The 17886-nt window shown below is 38.1% G+C and overlaps 1 protein-coding gene across 2 annotated transcripts; it reads left to right on the top strand.

The window, feature by feature from the left end:
* Positions 1-5697: 5697 nt before the first annotated feature.
* Positions 5698-17320, top strand: LOC118856132 (myosin regulatory light polypeptide 9). Of its 2 annotated transcripts, none has more exons than XM_036766240.1 (4): positions 5698-5860; positions 13526-13724; positions 14397-14558; positions 15602-17320. In XM_036766240.1, the coding sequence occupies exons 2-4, from the start codon at positions 13541-13543 to the stop codon at positions 15772-15774; spliced, it is 519 nt and encodes a 172-aa protein (XP_036622135.1). In that variant the 5' UTR covers positions 5698-5860; positions 13526-13540; the 3' UTR covers positions 15775-17320. The 2 variants fall into 2 exon arrangements, with proteins under 2 accessions (XP_036622135.1, XP_036622144.1); XM_036766249.1 differs by lacking the exon at positions 5698-5860 and adding an exon at positions 11688-11842.
* Positions 17321-17886: the final 566 nt, after the last annotated feature.

The following is a 17886-nucleotide window of genomic DNA, read 5'->3' as shown; positions in this document are numbered from 1 at the left end:
GAAGACAGAAGAAGCCAATCCCACTTCAGGTAACTGAAGGAAAAGACTCTGGGAAGCTATGAGAGGAGTAGGCAGTCTCTATCATGTCCCTATTCCCAGCTTGCTACTCTAGAGACTTTGGAGTTTTTCTTGGGTGAGATGTAGGATCCTCTCTCTTGTGCTGAGCTTCCTCAACCCCAATGGGAGAGGTCCTTCTTTCTGTATTGTCTAGTATATATTCTCCCATTTATAATTTCTCTGATTTCTGCCACAATTTGGAGAAATAGGTTTCTTTGCTATTTTCTATGTGCATTCATTATAAACTGTTATTACACAGGAAAGGGGTAAACTTTGGATATAGCGCTTAGGGTCTCCCTTAGCTCCAAAAATGACAAAGTGATCAGAAATTAGATAGAACCTGATCATGTCCCTTGGACTAATAATATTTAAGGGAGCAGACAGATATACTTCTAGTCTGGTACCTCCTCCCCCTCTGAGGAGGTAACCCTTGATCTCAGCCTCCTGCTTCCCTCTGGCAGAAATAAACATCTCCCTTGGAGAAAGGTAAGGAGAAAAGAGGCTAGAGATGTCTATTTTCCCTCACTTCTAGTGACACAAAGACAGACCACTTTTTACCCTTACACGACTTTCAAGAGGAATTCTGAGACTTTACAAATCTGTAACCAGTGGTCTTGGGTAAAAGCAGTAAAGGCAGGCAATATAGGTCCTCGTCATGTCTAAAATTGGGCTTAAGGAGAAAGATCAATGTCTACAAAAAAAAAAACTCCACCTATTGTTAATCAATTCCCCTATTTTCTTCCTTTCCTTGACTTGCCCAGTATTTCTTTGAAAAACTCCTTGCCTCAGAGATATCCCTAAGTTTCTTACTTATATTCCATCTCTATGCAGAATTCTTTCCAAGGAGTGAATCTCTTAACCTGAAGCACTGTGGGAATGAAGCTGTCCTCTTTCCTAGAGCTTCCCACTTCTAGTATCTGCCATCCCAGGATACTGCTTAATTTCTGTGCAGTTTGTGTCTACTTATCTAGGCACATGTTGTTTCCCATATTTCATTTTTGTCATTGTATCCTCAGCATCTGGCACAGAGCCTATAACAAAGTAGATAATTAGTAAATGTTTATTGATTGTGAGATATGATATCCTTCGACATAGATTATTTGCTTCACTTATCAACTTTATGTAAGCCCAAGCCCTCTGGGCTCACATGAACCAGGTCTGATTTTAGGGCTTGCCCTAAAAGATCACCACCGCTTTGGTTTATTATCCTCCCCTCACACATACACACCTCTCGCCTTCATTCTACTCTGAGAAAATTACAAAACAAAGCTCTACCCCTTTTTACTGGCTGTCCTTCATGCCTGAAGTGCTCCATCATCTCATCCTGTTGGTTTTCTTGGCTTCCTTCCTCTCTCAGCTCAAGTCCCACCTTCTGCAGGCAGCCTCTTCTTGTCTCCCCCTTGTGGTACCAATGTATCTACTCATTAAAGGTCTAAAGCATATCTCAAGAAAAGCTCTAACAAAAAACCACTATAATATAATCTGTTATTTCATTACACAAACATTTCTAGTAACTTCAGTGGTCCCTCAATCAAAAAGAGGTGAGGTGTTAACTAGAGATTCATTATAAATATACATTAAGAGAGTCCAATCTCATCCTACATATTAGGAACTTCTAATCCTAACTTCTCTATTCCAGGCTTGGAGCAATTTTAATTATGATAAACTCCCTAAAGCCAAAGGAGGGGGGAACAATTGGACCTTAGAAGTTATTATATCACCTCTTGGCTTAAAACAAGTTAATTATTGTAACAAGATGTTAACACCATATCATTCAGAAAGAGTATCTTGCTTATTAATTTTTAATATATTTACCTAAAATGTTTCTAAATAATCAAGATAAGGGAAGGACTGTACATAAGGGAAAGTTGTCCTCCTCTTCCCTGCCCATTTCCCCATATTTCAAAGCAATGGCTCTTAGGAAGATAAATAACATTTATGCTTTATTAACTTAAAGCTGCACTAAGACTTTTTAGGACACCCTGTACTGCTATTACTCTGTATTTAAATGCAATATTTGAATGTACATATATATGCATATAGATTATATATATGTGACATATATATACACCTATATATAGACATATTTATTAAACATCATTAGGGGTTTGGTTTTGTTTGAATTGGGATTAAAGTATATCGACTCTTATTACTTGGGTTGAGGGCTGTGATAGAATTAAATGTCCACCAAAGGTAGAGGGTGAGGCCAATAAATCAGTTCAAGGAAGAGATCTTTTAGGGTAGCAAAGTGAAGAGAGCTCAGGAAAAGCAGATGTTTGAGTAGAGACATGAGGCTTAGGTCTGGGACAGGGTAATGATGTGGCCTTATCATCACATGTCGGAGGTTTCCTGGATGTTGCAACCTGTGGGGCCAGCCTGAAAAATGACCTGAACATAAGGGTCAGGTTACCAACAACAATTGCTTCTCCTGGTACATTCTTAAAATAACTCACAGGAACCAAGGCACTCTATTAGCGTTTTTCCCTAGCTTTGGGCCAACAAGGGAGTTGTCCTGGGTTATGTATTACTGGGGTTGAAAAAGATTCTTTTTTTTTGTAGCCACCTTGGACTTTGTGAGGAAACCACACTCTTCCTTTTTAAAATGTATCTTACCATAGGTCCAGTCCCTATAGCAAGTTTGCCATTAGAGTACTCTGTAGTATGTCGCCACTCAGTGGAGACATACATGCATTGCATTGTTCAAATATTGCTTGTCCATCTCATCAAATTAAATTCCTAGAAAATGCTGCTTCCTCCTCCTCTGTTTTTAGCTTATTTTTGGATTATTATTTTTTTTACTAGGTAAAAGAGGCCATTCTTTCCCTCATTTCTTACCAAGACTTAATCACTGAATAGATGTTGCCTCAGTCAAACTGTGACCTGGGAAAGACTTTAACTTAAAGAGGCCAAGGTCGCCCACTGCATCTGGGGCCATCTCAAGTTTTCCTGATCTTGCCACTGACCCAAATGACCCAGAGGAGAGAGTGAGGCTGGTGACTTTGCACAGCCCTCCCTCACTTAAATCCAATTGCCTTGCAAGTCATGGTATCACCTTTCTGATGGCATGGTCCTCTCCGAGAAGGACAAGCAACATCTTTGTCTTATCAGTCATTTCTCAAGATTCCCCAAATTATAGTATAATTGTAGTCACTACAGGACAGTCAAGGGATGGCATTTGCTTTGTTCCTTTTGATCTTGGCCTGAATTTAAATATTATAATTTAAAATCAGAACATTTAGAAGGAAAGCTCCTGGGAGGAAGGTGTTGGATTTTGTTATATATTTTTCCCTATGGTGTCTAGCATAATGCCTTGGATTCGATTGCTTTTTTAACAGTGAGCATTTAAGCGCTTACTACAGCAAGGCATTGTGCTAAGTGCTAGGGATACAAAGAAAAAACAAAAAAAAAAAAGAGTAGGCCATCAAGACACTCACATTCTATTTGGAGGGGAGACAAGATGCAAACAACTGTTGAGGGTGAGATGAGATCCAGAAACCCCAAGACTGGAGTTCTCAGACAGGGTCATGGAGGGGGGGGTACCCCTCAAGAACCCCGAGTACTGGAGAGGGTCCCAGCTGTCTGGAATGAATTCACAATCTCAAGCATTCTTTAAGTCAAGGTGGCAAAGATTTATCACACTTTTCAGCGGGCAAGAGTTCTTAGGGAACCTGCAACCTTACAAGAGTGCAGGTAAAGTTTATATAAGTTAAACTTTACTAAAAACATGTGTCAAATATGTTAATTAGGTGATTCAGGGCGGGATTAGGGAGTAGTTAAAGTGGTCAGTTCTTAAAGGAACATGCACTTTTTGTATCTGCAGGTATCTTACCCAGAGTTCACTGGGAAATAGCCCAAAGGGGAAATACATGGAGGTGTGGTTTTAGGCCTGAAACCAACTAACCCATCAGGGCTAACTGGCAAATACCCAGGCTGCTTCCATTGTTAGACAAGATAAATGTAAGGGAGTATAAATATGTCTAGTTCTAGCATGCATATGATAGGTCAGTGAGTAGTAAATATTGTTATGACTCAGTATGTAGCCAGTTCTGCATGTATACAGCTGGTCGAACTAATAAATTCTATAGGTACAGCTGGCCACTGTATCAGGAAGAGAGATAAATGTTTTGCTAGGGCATGTTATCCTGTTTTGCTAGAGAGAAACTGCTAGGGACAGTGTTTTGAGGCTAGGGAGAGATGTGATTTTGGACTGGATGTGATTTTGGAACTGGGGTCCAAGCACAGGCACCCAGGCACCCCATCACAACTATGTACACCCAAGATATATACCTGGGAAACCCCTCTTGGAGAAGAAATTTGAGCTTTGTTTTGAAAGAAGCTAGGGAAAGCCAGGAGACAGGAGGTGAGGAGGGACAGTATCTTAGGCATTGGGATCAGCCTGTGCAAAGGCACCTAGAAAAGCCAAGCCAAGACAGAATTCTCAGTTATGCTTCAGACCTTAGCCTGGGCTATAGTCCCTAATCTTTGGATAAGGTGATAGATGCACAAAGATAAAAATCAGGTTCAACCCGTTTGACGCTGTTCTTGACAGGGAGTCTGGTGTGGTGAGAAGCACTGCTCCAAACTCTCACACTCACTGTGTAACCCTAAGGCAAACCACAACTCACCAGAGTTGAAAGAAAACGTGGAATTAGAAGCGACCTAAGGTCGTTAAACCAACCGACTAATTGAAGGGGAATTCTGCTTCTGGAAGCAAGCCTGACATCATTTAGTACGGGAGGTCTAGGGTGACTCAGAGGATGTAGGTGCGACGTTTCGTAGTTTTAGTGGGAAACATGGAGGGAGGGGGTTGGCAAAGGAGACGGCCTTCACCTGCCCAGCCAGCGGACTGCATTTCCTCCTTGTAAACGGAAGACTTCTAACTTTCTAAAAGCAGCGAGAACCAACAACTAAGAGGAAATTAAATTTTTCATGAGAACTCCCCTTTCTGCGATAGCTTTCCCTTTTCGAGGGAAAAGGAGGAGTAAACTATGGTTAGTAATTCATAAAGAAATATTATTATTAGCTGAGACGTACAATAGTGCTTTAAGGTTGGCAAAGGCTTCACATATATGAGCTCATTAGAGATAGAATAAACAAGTTTGACACACATTCCACAGTTACTAGCGCCTTTCTGCCCCAAGCAGCTAGTCACTAGGAGGCTTAAAAGAGGCGGGGGAGAAGGTGAGGAAAGCAAGACAGCTCTGCGCCTGCGCAAGACCACCTATGAGGTAACAGGACGAGACTTAGATGAGGATCACGTGTAGCCCTATGCAAACATTCTCTTCTATTTCCCTACAAGGACATAGACTGTGAGGCCCTGCCCTTTGTCGAGCTTTGGAATGTGAGGTAAGGCCAATGCCTGGGGCCAGACTCGACCATCTTCCTAAACGACAAGGGGAGAACAAGAACTAAATTATGACGACTAACCCCGAGTAACCAAAGAATTTCACTTAAAAGAAATGTCACCAAGCGTCGCCATTCATTGCTCTACATAATGTGCCAGGCCTGTTACTTTTCCTCAATCCACTGGCTCTCTTTTTAGCTCGATGCTGTCTGTCCATCCCCTTTCTTTTCTCATTAGAAGGGCTCCCACTATTCGGCAGAAAATGGAGCCCGGCCCAAGGGTCCTTCCGGTTTGTGCGTCGGAGCCGGAAGTGCCGGGCTCGGCGGCTGATTGTTGGGCGGTCGTGAGCTGGGTGTATTGTAGCGTAGGGTAGCTGCCGCCTCCTCCCTATCTCCAGCCGAGTTTGGGGCGCATCGTTGTCGGTCGCCACCGTTGTTCTCGGGTTCTCAGCCGCCGCAGGTGAGTGGTGCTAGCAGCACCTCCGTCCGGCCAGACCCCCTCCTAGAGATCAACTCCCGGAGGGTCGGCTGGGCTACCCCTCCACCACCCCCCACCTCTGACCCCGAGGGGTCCGGGGAAGGGGTTGACCGTGAGCCCCGTCCGGCACCTTTCTCTGGGAAGACGAGGGGCGTAGACAGCTGGAAGACTCCAACCGGAAGCCAGGGCCGTGTTGCCCCTTTGGAAACTTGTTGGTGAGGGGCCTCAAGTCCTGAGGGAGTGGATGGTACGAGAGGGCCCAGACAAGCCCGAGCCCCTTCCTCCGGGGCTAACCCTGTGGGACTCCTTGCAGTGGCCTGTCCCAGCTTCCTTCTCGGCTGCAGACCTGCATGAACTCGGCGGTTCTGAACCCGTCTGGGAACTTTTTAAAAACTTTGGATAGTTGCATATCAGTGTAGTTTTTACTTGGAGTTTTGTGTACTGTATTTTATGCATTTTGCACACATTCTGAGGAGGGGTCATTGGGCCAAAGCGGCAGAGAGAGGTCTGGTTCTTGAAACAAAAAAGGTTAAGAACCTTGAATAATTATTCCGCTTTCAGAAGTCTTGCCTTCAGTTCCAGAGCCCATTCCATAGTTGGCGTGCTTTTAGGGACATAGTAATTGAGGGCTTTCTGCAGGTTGTGACTTAGTACTTTTTTCTTGAGCAGTTTAAAAATATTATGGTTGCGTTTGGGATTTCTGGCAGAGCCAATATTCAACCAGTGTTTGTTATTGGCTAACTTGTTTGCTTTTAAAGATTAAGCTGGGAGTTAGTTACATTTTTTAAAAAAGCTTTTTTGTAGGAACCGAATTACAGAGAACGACTTGGTTTCTTTTTCTCATCTTTTGAATGCGTAAGGAACAGGGTACAACTGAAAGAGAATGGAGATTTTTCTTAAATTTACTAGTCTGTGTGAGATTTGTTTAAAAAACAGTCTTGGATATGGGCACATTTATTAGCGAACTCACTTTTTAAAGGTGATGTTGAAGTAATGCTTTTTGCTTTAGGAACTGTCCCTGTTCTGCAAACTGCCACCAAACTACTTTAGATAAACTTAACCACTGGTGGGGTGTGGCAGTCAAACTAATTCTGCTTTCAAAACAGGAAGTTAAATAGAGTAGCATTGTTGGAAACCAAGCAGGTATTTAACTTTTGGAAAATGGGACTTAAAAATACTTAGCACAGCGAAGTTGAAAACTAATCAGCAGTAAAGCAAGAACATATGTATAGTTTGAAACGTTACAGATAGTCTAAAAATAAAGTTTCAAAGTATATAAAGTTAATCATTTTCTAGCATATTTTTAAAGGTATATAACTTCTAGATTTTGTGTACAGTCATACTTACGGTGTAGCAAAAGAAAACACTGGTGGGTTTTTTTAAGGCTACAAAACTTTGGCTTTAGTAAAATGCGTTTTGTACTTTGGCAAAATAATGCTAGATATAGAAAATATAATTTTAAGCAGGCCATTTTCCATTTATATAATGCAGTTTGTAATCACTTCATAGTTCTTTGTGTTTACTTATGGCAAAATGAGGAAAAAGGTGGCTTAATGTTACTTTAGGTGTGAAATCACCTGTGATTACTTGAGCTGTTCAGGTAGATGCCCTGTAGCTTGTTAGACTCCAGGTTCTCTAACATCCTAAATAGTGTCACAAAACCTTTTGGATTTAGAGATTAGAGATCACTTGAGTCCAGATCCCTCATTTTATAGATGAAGGATCAGAGAGTTTTGTTCCCTTGCCCAAGAGTTTCACATGAGTAGAAAGTAGTAAGGGCTTTGATTCAGTCAAAGCTAGTGTTCTTACTACACAATGCCAACCTTTCTTAAAAAGTTTTTATCTTAGTGACTCCCAATTTTCTCATGTCAGATTTGAAAACTTAGATCAGTTGCCTCTTCTCAGTCTCTCTTGCACTCATTTTAAATCAGTTTGTGCTCTGGCTTTGTGGAGATTGATGTATTTCCACCAACATCTCTCCCCTTCTTTGAGGGCAACATGGAATCCTCTGGATAAGGGAGGAAGCTTGTAACGGTTCCCTTAATCTCAATCCCTTAGTCTAGTTATACCTAATCTAGAATGTCTCCATAAAAACGCTTTTAAAATGTTCAAAATTATCTTGTATGAATTGTACAAAAAGATTCTGAACTTTAGCTAAGAGTAGGACGGGGGAGCAGTGTGTTCAAAATTTGGGGAAACTAGGTGACACAGTGGATAGAGCACTGGACCTGGAGTCACGAACACCTGAGTTCAAATTGTACCTTAAAACACTTGATAATTGTGTGACCCTAGGCAAGTCACTTAACCTATTTTTACCTCACTTTCCTCACCTGTGAAATGGGCATAATAATAGCAGCTACCTCCCAGGGTTGTTAAGAGGATCAAATGAAATAATAATTTTAAAGGGCTTGCCTAGCACTGTGTCTGGCACATAGTAAGCATTATTTAAATGTTAGCGGTTGCTATTATTCAACTTTCTGGTTATTTTTAATTAGCCTTTCATTATTTATGACTTTTTTTAAGCCAAGGTATGGCTAATACCCAAGCAATCCTTTGTATGATAGCTGTGGCTTTTGAACGTCCCCAATCCCATTCTGCCAGAAAAGGAATGCTAATTATATGAGGCCTTTAAAGCTATGTATACCAATGATAGGGAAGCTAGGTGGCATAGTGGACAAAACATCGGGCCTGGAGTCAGGAAGACTTGGGTTCAGACCCATTCTCAGATACTAATTGGCTCTGACTTTGAGCAAGTCACTTCATCTGTTTCTCAGGCTCTTCATCTGTAAAATGGGAATAGTAATAGTACCTGTCTTAAAAGGGATATTATGAATATCAGATGAGATAATATTTAGCACATTGTCTAGCATGTAGTGCTATATAAATGTTAGCTATTATTAATAACTCACTCTAGCCAAACTTATACTTGCTTGTTGAAAAGTTTAATTAGTTTAACTTGCACAGAGTTATGCCTATGAAAGAATGGCAGGAAGAGGCCAGAGAGTATACATTGGATTTTAAAATAAAATCCAGAGGGAGAGGCAATTGATCTGAGCTTTTCAACTTGATATAAGAGGCATCTATGAGCCATTTACTTTGTTGAAGGTAAATATGGGGCTCTGATTGGGACCGGGCGACTAGATATGGCAAGGGACAACAAACTAAAGCCAGTTGTCTCTTTTTTTTTTTCCCTTCACACATGAACACCACTCAAGTACCATTGGATAAAAATGTTTGTTTATTGATATATATGATTGCAGAATTTTTTCTTACATTTTTGCTTGGAGCTTCAAAAAGTTAAACTGAAGTTGTTTCAAATTTCATTATTAAGTGTACTTATTTGATGTGGGCATAAAAAATACATTTCAATTAATGTACAGATAGCTTTTTCTGAATTTTTAAAATTTTGGCTTAGCCATACAACTCTGTCTTAATATGATAAGAGAAAATTTATTCTCCTTTATGACACCAGTAGAAATCCTTGCTAACCTTTCAGGTCTACACAAGAAAGAAGTTTGTAACTATACTTGTATGATAGAAGCATTCTGCTTTGTGAAATTATTCGTTATTGAATATAGTCAAGCATTGGCTAAAGGGATTTTAGAGCAAGAAAGAGATGTTAGCAATCTACCCCCTTTAGTTTACAGAAGAGATGGCGTTCAAAGACATTAGGTAACTTAATGAAAGTCTAAGTAGTTTGTAGTAAAGCAGGAACTATGACTAAGAACTTTTCACTATACCACAATAGATACAAAGTACTCTCTTCCAACTCTGAAATATTTTGTATCTGAATTAAGGACCAATTGAAAGCCCCTCTACCATAAGGCTTTCCAGGTTCAAGATGACTTCTCTGTCCTCCAAACTAAATACCTTTCATTTGAAAATAAAGCATGTGGTATCTCTTGTGTTTTTGTCACCTTTAAATTTTTCACATAATTGGCATGATTATAAAGTAATGCAAAAATAATATTCTTTTATAATTACATCCAAATTTACGTGTGTGTTTCAGTAGCTGTTGGGTAAATTTCTTGATTATAAGACCATGACTTATATTTGTTAATTACATATAGTTTGTGAATTCAATGGGAAGTCAAGAAAAGCCTTTTCATGTGAAACTTGCTCAGTTTCGATAGTTTTCAAACCACTAAAGTTTCTTTATCACTTGTTCTTGGAGTAGCAGACTAAAATAGAGGAATAAAGTAAAAACTTAATTACTATTCCATCTTCAAGAGGTAGCAAGTTGAATTCCACCAAATTTGTCTGTATCTAGACTTATATACAAAAGATCACTGTTTTGAGAAGTCTTTTGGTTTTAGTTTTTCATAATTTTTATCGTTATTTTAAAATAATTTTTAGTTTTAAAACAGGCAGCTAAGTGGCACAGTGGATAGAGTGCCTGAGCAAGTCAGTCAGCCTGTTTCCTCATCTGTAAAATGGGTAATAATAGCACCTACTTTCCAGGATTGTTATGAGGGTCAAATGAAATAATTGTAAAGTGTTTTTATCACAGTGTCTGGTGCTATATAAATGTTAGCTATATTGATACTTTGTGTTTTTACAATACCTACATTTCCCAATATAGCTCTCCCTCAAACCTCAAATAATCTTTTTTAACAAGAAAGAAAGGGGGGGGGGGGGGATTTAATAGTTCAGGAAAACTAAGCAAATATAGAAAGTCTGACATTACATGTGGTACATTCCCTTACTTTTAAGTCCCACTTCAGCATTTCATCATGTGGAAGTAACCCTTATGCCAGAAGAGCAGAAATGTATGTCTAGAAACACCCTAGTTAATTTAATGTCTCCAAAAAAAACGGTATGGCAACACTTTCTGATCTAGAACAGAGGTGGGGAACCTTCGGCCTGGAGGCCACATATGGCCGTCCAGGTCCTCAAGTGCAGTGCTTTGACTGATTCCAAACTTCACAGAACAAATCCCCTTAAAAAGGATTTGTTCTGTAAAACTTGGACTCAGTCAAAAGGCCAAGGGATGGGGCAGCTAGGGGGCGCAGTGAGTAGAGCACTGGCCCTGGAGTCAAGGAGGACCTGAGTTCAAATGCCACCTCAGACACTTGACACATGTACTAGCTGTGTGACCTTGGGCAAGTCACTTAACCCCAATTGCCCTGCCCCCCCCCCCAAAAAAAGGCCAAGGGTTCCCTACCCCTGGTCTAGAAAGAATGCTGTGCATTTTCTTTTAAAAGCATGCTGGTTATGAATTAAATAAACAGACAAATCTTGGAATATTGGCACCCCTTAAGGCTTCAAATAAGCAAAATTAAGATAGATAATACTGATCTAGTACAGAGGAAGAGTAAAAACATACTGGCTGAAAATTCCAGCTTCAATTATAGATAAATTCTTTGAACACATTAGGGACAACTAGAGGTCTGGGGATGAGTAATGGATAAATTTAGCACTTAACTTTTCAGCCTGTCATACCATATTTTACCACAACATTGGCCCTTGGTATGTATGGTGTTTTGTTTTATGGCATTTTTGTGTTAAGACTGAAATGAGAATCTAAGAAAACAGTGAGGGTCATACTTTTATGAATGCAGCGAGGCAACTGTAATAGGGAATGTAAGTAACCAAAAAGAGGAATAATTGATGTGAGTCAGTCATGGGAGCCATCTGTTCAAAGCTAATATAATAAATAAAAATTTTTCACTGCTATGCTAAACACTTCATTTATAGAAGGAAATTTATGGCACAGAGATCTAGGTGATAGTTCATTCTTTGGAGTCCATGGGATTTATTTTTAGTACAGAGGATGGTGTTTTTCAGTGTCATAGATGAATGTTGTATATGGAACGTAAGTTTTAAAATTGTTATGCTGGTCAGCGGATGATATCAGTAGTGGCTATTTGTAGATGTAACTAGAAGAATATAACTCCTCACAGAGTCCCATTCTTTTTAGCTGGAACTTTTGCAGATTACTAGCCGGATCTCAGCTCAGCCATGGTATAGTAAAATATTTTATTGTGAAATGTTTATGGGGCTTGTAATAATTATGTAAGCCAATTTTAGGTCTTTGAGAGGCAGAATATTTTAAAGGAATTATTGCTTTTGTTGCTAAAGGACAAACATTTGTCAATTTTTTTTATTCCTAGACACTTAAATTTTAGTTCCAATATTTTACAGTGTATTTCAGTTAAGAATGGTCATTATCTTCATATCTATCTATCAACAAGTTGTATAAAATTTCTTTTACCATGTGTGCATTTGTTTTATTTCTAAAAAATCAACTACTTAGCATTTCCTATACTAGGAATAGAAATCTATAGGCAATTCAGGCTTGAGGGTATTTGGCAGTAGAAAACACTAGATGAAAAACCTATTCCCATAATTCTATTTCACAGCTACTCTAATCCCTTACATTTCTGCCTGCCATATAAAACAGCAGGTAGATGAGAGTAAGAGAAGGCTATGAAGAGATGGAAAGAATACCTTATGTTAATTAACGTAATTACTATTACTCTGTATCCTGTGAAAGCCTAACTTTCAAAGTGTAAATGGGCATTGATTCCCTGGCAGTTAGGTAACAGATTTCTCTACGTTCATTATACACAATTTATTTATTGATTTTATCAATTTGGTGGCTTGTTAAATGTTTGGTGGGTTTTTTTTTAATTCAGGAAATTGGGATGTCGTTGCTGTTAAAAGTCCACAGTAGTGCTGTGCATGTCATGTATGTCATCAGTTTGGTGTCCTTTGAATTTGTCAGTTTGGTGGTTATGAATTACATAGTACAGGCCTTTTGGAACCTACCCTAGAAGCCCAGTACAAAAAAAAAACCCAAAATTGTTTTTCAATTCTTAAACACTTTTATTTAAAGCTTTGTTCCAAATTCTCTCTCCCTTCCCTCCTCCCTCCCTGAGATGGTAAGCAATCAGAATAAGTTATAGATGTACAATTATGTAAGATATTTCCAGATTATTCATTAGAAAACTTTCTTAAAAACTGTCTTGTTAATCAAGGCATGAATATGATGGCATAGTCTCCATATCCTTTTATTTTTTTGGAAGTTCTTTATTTGTCATATGTTGCGACCTCTTCACCTCTACAGCTTCTTCATTGCCCTTTCCATGATTGGTAGAATAGTGGTGTTAAAGAAGGTCATAGGAACATAAATTTAGAACTGGAAGGGGCCAGAAGCCATCTAGTCCAACTCCTCTCTTCCCATCCTCCCCTTCTGAGTTATTAAAGGGGCTTTGCAATGAGTTGAAGGTAATCCAGTCTGCTAACCCTCCTATTTAGTTCCAAAGCCAACAGTGTACTTGTTCATTTACATAGGAGAACATATTATAATATATGTGAATTTTTAAAAAATTGACAGGTTATGTGGTGAGGGATTACAGGTGGGCCACTCATACTCATCTGATTTTAGGAAGGCCTTTCTCCCTTTCCTTCCCCAGCCCTCCCCCCTCTCAATTTATGGGAGAACATGGACAAAAGTCACATAAAATAGGTAAGTATGGATAGGTTACAATCCTTGTCACTGGAGAAAATATCCAAATCAATGAGATCACAGAGCCATTTGAGTCTATACGAATTTACCAGTAAAGTGGCTCAACTTTGAAATTCTCTTAAGGGTTGTGTTCTTGTATTTTTAATTTTTTTTTTTAATTTCTCTTTCCTCACTAGGACTTAACAGTCAACATGTCGAGCAAAAGGGCAAAGACAAAGACCACCAAGAAGCGCCCTCAGCGCGCAACTTCAAATGTATTTGCTATGTTTGATCAATCACAGATTCAGGAATTCAAAGAAGCCTTCAATATGATTGATCAAAACAGAGATGGTTTCATTGACAAGGAAGACTTACATGATATGCTTGCTTCCTTAGGTAACCATAGATTTTTTGGTTTTTTTTACCATTTTACATGCACATATTATAGAGTGTCTTAGAAGATTTTATTATAACAAGTTTTAAAATACTAAAACCATTTCAGTACGGTAATAGCCACTGAGGGTCAAACCAGGGTTTGGAAGCTTGGAACAACTAAAAGCAGCTTTTGGAACTGTTCTCTAGAACCTCATGATTGAGGTAAGAGTATTTAGCAAAATTTTAAGATGGACCTAGCCACTAACTTATTACCTTATTTGAGATACACATTTCATATTCTAAAATTGCATTTGTTGACTTTTAAAAATTATTAAGCACCTGCTTAGTTTAAGTGTTCAATAAATGCTATCTATATACTAAATGCTAGGAGTACAAAGATACTGTAGGAGGATAAGACACATACATAAACTATAAATTGGAATGTGATAAATGCAGAGGTTTAACTTGAGGGTGGTAGATGAGGCAGTAGCTAGGAAGACTAGATAAACCCTAGATAAAAGACCTGAGGTATTTAATAAAGAGCTGAGATTCAACCCATGTCTAAATTTATAATCAAATGTTCAGTACACTCAGAATACCAACTATTAGAAATTTTAGGCATTTTTAAACCAAAGATTTAAAAGGGCCTCATATATGTGAGTTAATTCTTTGTAAATGTGGACATTCTTATAGGAAAGAATCCAACTGATGAGTACCTAGATGCCATGATGAATGAAGCTCCAGGTCCTATAAATTTTACTATGTTCCTCACAATGTTTGGGGAAAAGTTAAATGGAACAGATCCAGAAGATGTCATCAGAAATGCTTTTGCTTGCTTCGATGAAGAAGCTACAGGTGAGAGATTCCTTTTAAATATTTTAAAAGCTATCTATTTAAAAGCTATGCAGAAGTCTACATTGTAATCCTTTTATAGAATACCTTTCTAGTGGATACTTCTTGAATAACTGTTTATTTCCCAGTAATTATGGCAAGACAATATAAAGTGCTCTAAATTCTGACACATTCTCTGTTTCTACAGTAAATCTAGCTCACTTATTTTTAAAATTATAAAGCAGTCATTGGTATCTCTATGTATAACAAGCAACAGAAAAACATACCATATTGTATGGCTTAGTGATCGTCATTAGACAAAAGTGTGCTTGTAACTATTAGCCACCAGATGAAGAGTGTGTATATTTACGAGAGCAATTTAAACTGTTGGTGGCTTTTATTATTAATAAACAAAGTATCACTATATGAACTATCATTTTCATTTTGATATGAAAACCCTTCAATTTTTACTCTCTTGAATTCTTTATGTGTAATGATAGGGAACTCAGTTTCCAGTGGAAATTTTTTTAAATTTCTTTTACTACATAACATATTTCTTGGCTTCCTTACTCATACTTGGCTGGCTTTTGGGGTCACGCAAAATAATCTGCCCCCAAATTTAATCATCTCAAGCCATTGTAGGAAGTTATTTTTTGGATTATCCTTACTATTCATTGACTTTAGTATTAAAACACACACACACACACCCCCCACACACACACACCCACCACCCCGCCTCCCCATTTAGCCAAAGAAGGGGAAGTTTAGAGCATGCCTACAGAAATAGGTTAGTAAGCTGGATTATTCCGAGGACAGAGAGAACATTGGAAACAGAAGTGATGTTAGGCAGCTCTAAATCTTCTAAGTATCACAAACCTAATACAATTTGACCATCTTTGATGTATTGTAAAGGTGTCTTAAATTTCTAGAAACAGAGTTCCAGAAGTATATATCTCTTTGTGTTTAGTAAGACATGTTTTTTTAACCCTTCATAGAAATTTTGTTTGTTAAAAGATTCTCAGAATGGCCTTTTTTCCCCGCTAATCTTTTTGTCTTGTATTTCACAGGCACCATTCAGGAAGATTACTTGAGAGAATTACTGACCACAATGGGAGACAGGTTCACAGATGAAGAAGTAGATGAGCTGTATAGAGAAGCACCTATTGACAAAAAGGGAAATTTCAATTATATAGAGTTCACACGTATTCTTAAACATGGAGCAAAAGACAAAGATGACTAAAAGGAAATGTCAAATTCATGCCAACAGTTCTTATTTTCACTTTGTTTATTTCTGAGACTTTCTGATACTGTTTGCATGCACTCAGCTTTACAGCTTTTGCCTCTCATGTATTTATTCCAAGCCATTTGGGGTACATTTGCACCTCTGTAATCAGACTGGAAAAAAGGGGTTATCACTTTTTTAAATAGAATTGGAGAAATTATCATTGACATGTGAAAGCCTAAAAGAAAAAAAATCTCAAATTTCTGGTTTAGCTGGATTTTTTACACTTTTTGTAATAAATACTTTTAAAATAAAGGTTGTGAACAACGTATTTCCACAAAGTACAGGTATTAGGTGTATTTAAGTAATTTCTGAAAATAAAAAAATCTTCTGTTTTAAAATCTCAGTGGCCAAACACTAAGTTATAGCTTATGTATGAATCAGAAATTTCTTCCTCAGGAAGAGGTGTTAGCTCCTCTATTCTTTATTCTTGTGCCAGATTAAAAACATTTCTGAGATGAAGTACTTGTTCAAAACCTTTAGCTCATTGAAAACTAATCAGTGGATGGCAGCATTTATTTTAGTACTGTTCACTGTTTCCACAGAATATATGAAGTAAACTGTAGAAAAAATGGGAGTTATCTACTAGTTTTCTCACCATCTCCAGCCTTCTGTCTACCTCCACCATCCTTGTATTCCCAGTGCCTCTAACATCCTGGACACTGAATAACTGTGTTGAACCAAAAGTTAAACGAGTGCCAGAGCGCCATAATCTCGTTTGTATGAGGTTTCCTTTGCTCTCTTCTAATTTTGATTTACATTTGCATTGTTAATTTGTAGTGCTTAGGTAGCTTTAATCCTAACCAAGCTATACCTTCCATTATCTATTTTGAACATTTGAGCACTGCTTAAGTTCATGAAACAAGATTTTTCCATGTTTAATTCCAAATTTATAAGAATTTTTGTTAGAATAGTTGCCTAAATTTATAAAATTGTTTCAATAGAGAGGTGATTCTAAGTGCCTTAAATTTGGAGTTTTGTCTTTTTAAATTGTTTGTGGCCGTTAGATTTCTTAAGAGGAATTTCCATATATATATATATATCTATTGAAGTATCTGTGCCTTTTGAATACAAAGCCTTTAAAGGTGTATTACATTTTATCTAATACTGCACAAGACATTGCACTGAATTATATAATGAATCCTAGGCCTTACATGGTCCCTTCTTCATCTCTACTGCACTGAGCAAAATACATATCCCTTAGGAAAAAGTTATATAAAAGTTATTTTTAGCTCTAGCGTATTGCAAGGTATAGCATAATCCTGCATAAGTGTTGCTTAAAGTAAACCATAGTTTGTTTTTAGGGATATTGCTTCATAATTGAATTGGGCATGTTATATATACCACAGGTATGTTCTATTTAAGCACAAATATTTGTATTTTGATAAAATAAGGATTCTTTAAAGCCAGTGAGTTTGAAGCAAAAGGTCTGTGTGTCTACTCATAAGTTTTGCTTTAAACTTTTGAAATCATGAAATAAATTTTATCCATTAGAAGAAATGGGCCTGGGTGTTGTGGTGCACTCCTGTAATCCCTGCTCCTGAAGGAGAGAAAGATAGGTGAACCCTTTGAGCTCAGAAGTTCTGAGCTACAGTAGTGTGGAAATGGATGGATCAGGCAGTCCTATGTTCATTGCCAACGTGGTGAGCCCTCTGGGAGCACACCAGGGTGCCTAAAAAGAAGTGAACCAGCACAGATCATAAAAAACAGCTGGTTAACATTTATATGCCAATCATTAATGCCCACGAGTGGCCACTATGGTTCTAGCCCATTGAAATCAAAATAGGCAATTCCTAGTTCTTCCCCCCCAAAAAACAAAAATACCATTCCCACCTCAGAGTATCAAGATCATGTGTGAACTGGCTAATTTTTTCTATCTGTATTCTAGTCTGATGGAAGTAGGGCCCTTTATTTGCTTCAGTATCCTTAATGTTTTGCACTCAATTTGAAAGTGGAGTCCTAAAACCAAATATATCAAGCAGAAGTTGGATAAAAACAATGGAATTCTAGACGAGACTAATCACATTTGGACAAGTTCATAATTTCTTCAGATTACAGATGTGTATTTTT

The sequence above is a fragment of the Trichosurus vulpecula genome, chromosome 1 (assembly GCF_011100635.1).
Source record: "Trichosurus vulpecula isolate mTriVul1 chromosome 1, mTriVul1.pri, whole genome shotgun sequence".
In the NCBI taxonomy this organism is placed as follows: domain Eukaryota; kingdom Metazoa; phylum Chordata; class Mammalia; order Diprotodontia; family Phalangeridae; genus Trichosurus; species Trichosurus vulpecula.
The sequence above is the reverse complement of the archived record's forward strand: the minus strand, read 5'-3'. Positions and strand labels throughout refer to the sequence as shown.

What these genes read in the sequence shown, in the direction of transcription:
- LOC118856132 (XM_036766249.1), top strand. An exon ending in TGATATGCTTGCTTCCTTAG is followed by an intron (nt 13,725 to 14,396) that starts GTAACCATAGAT and finishes ACATTCTTATAG; the next exon opens with GAAAGAATCCAACTGATGAG. An exon ending in CTTCGATGAAGAAGCTACAG is followed by an intron (nt 14,559 to 15,601) that starts GTGAGAGATTCC and finishes TGTATTTCACAG; the next exon opens with GCACCATTCAGGAAGATTAC.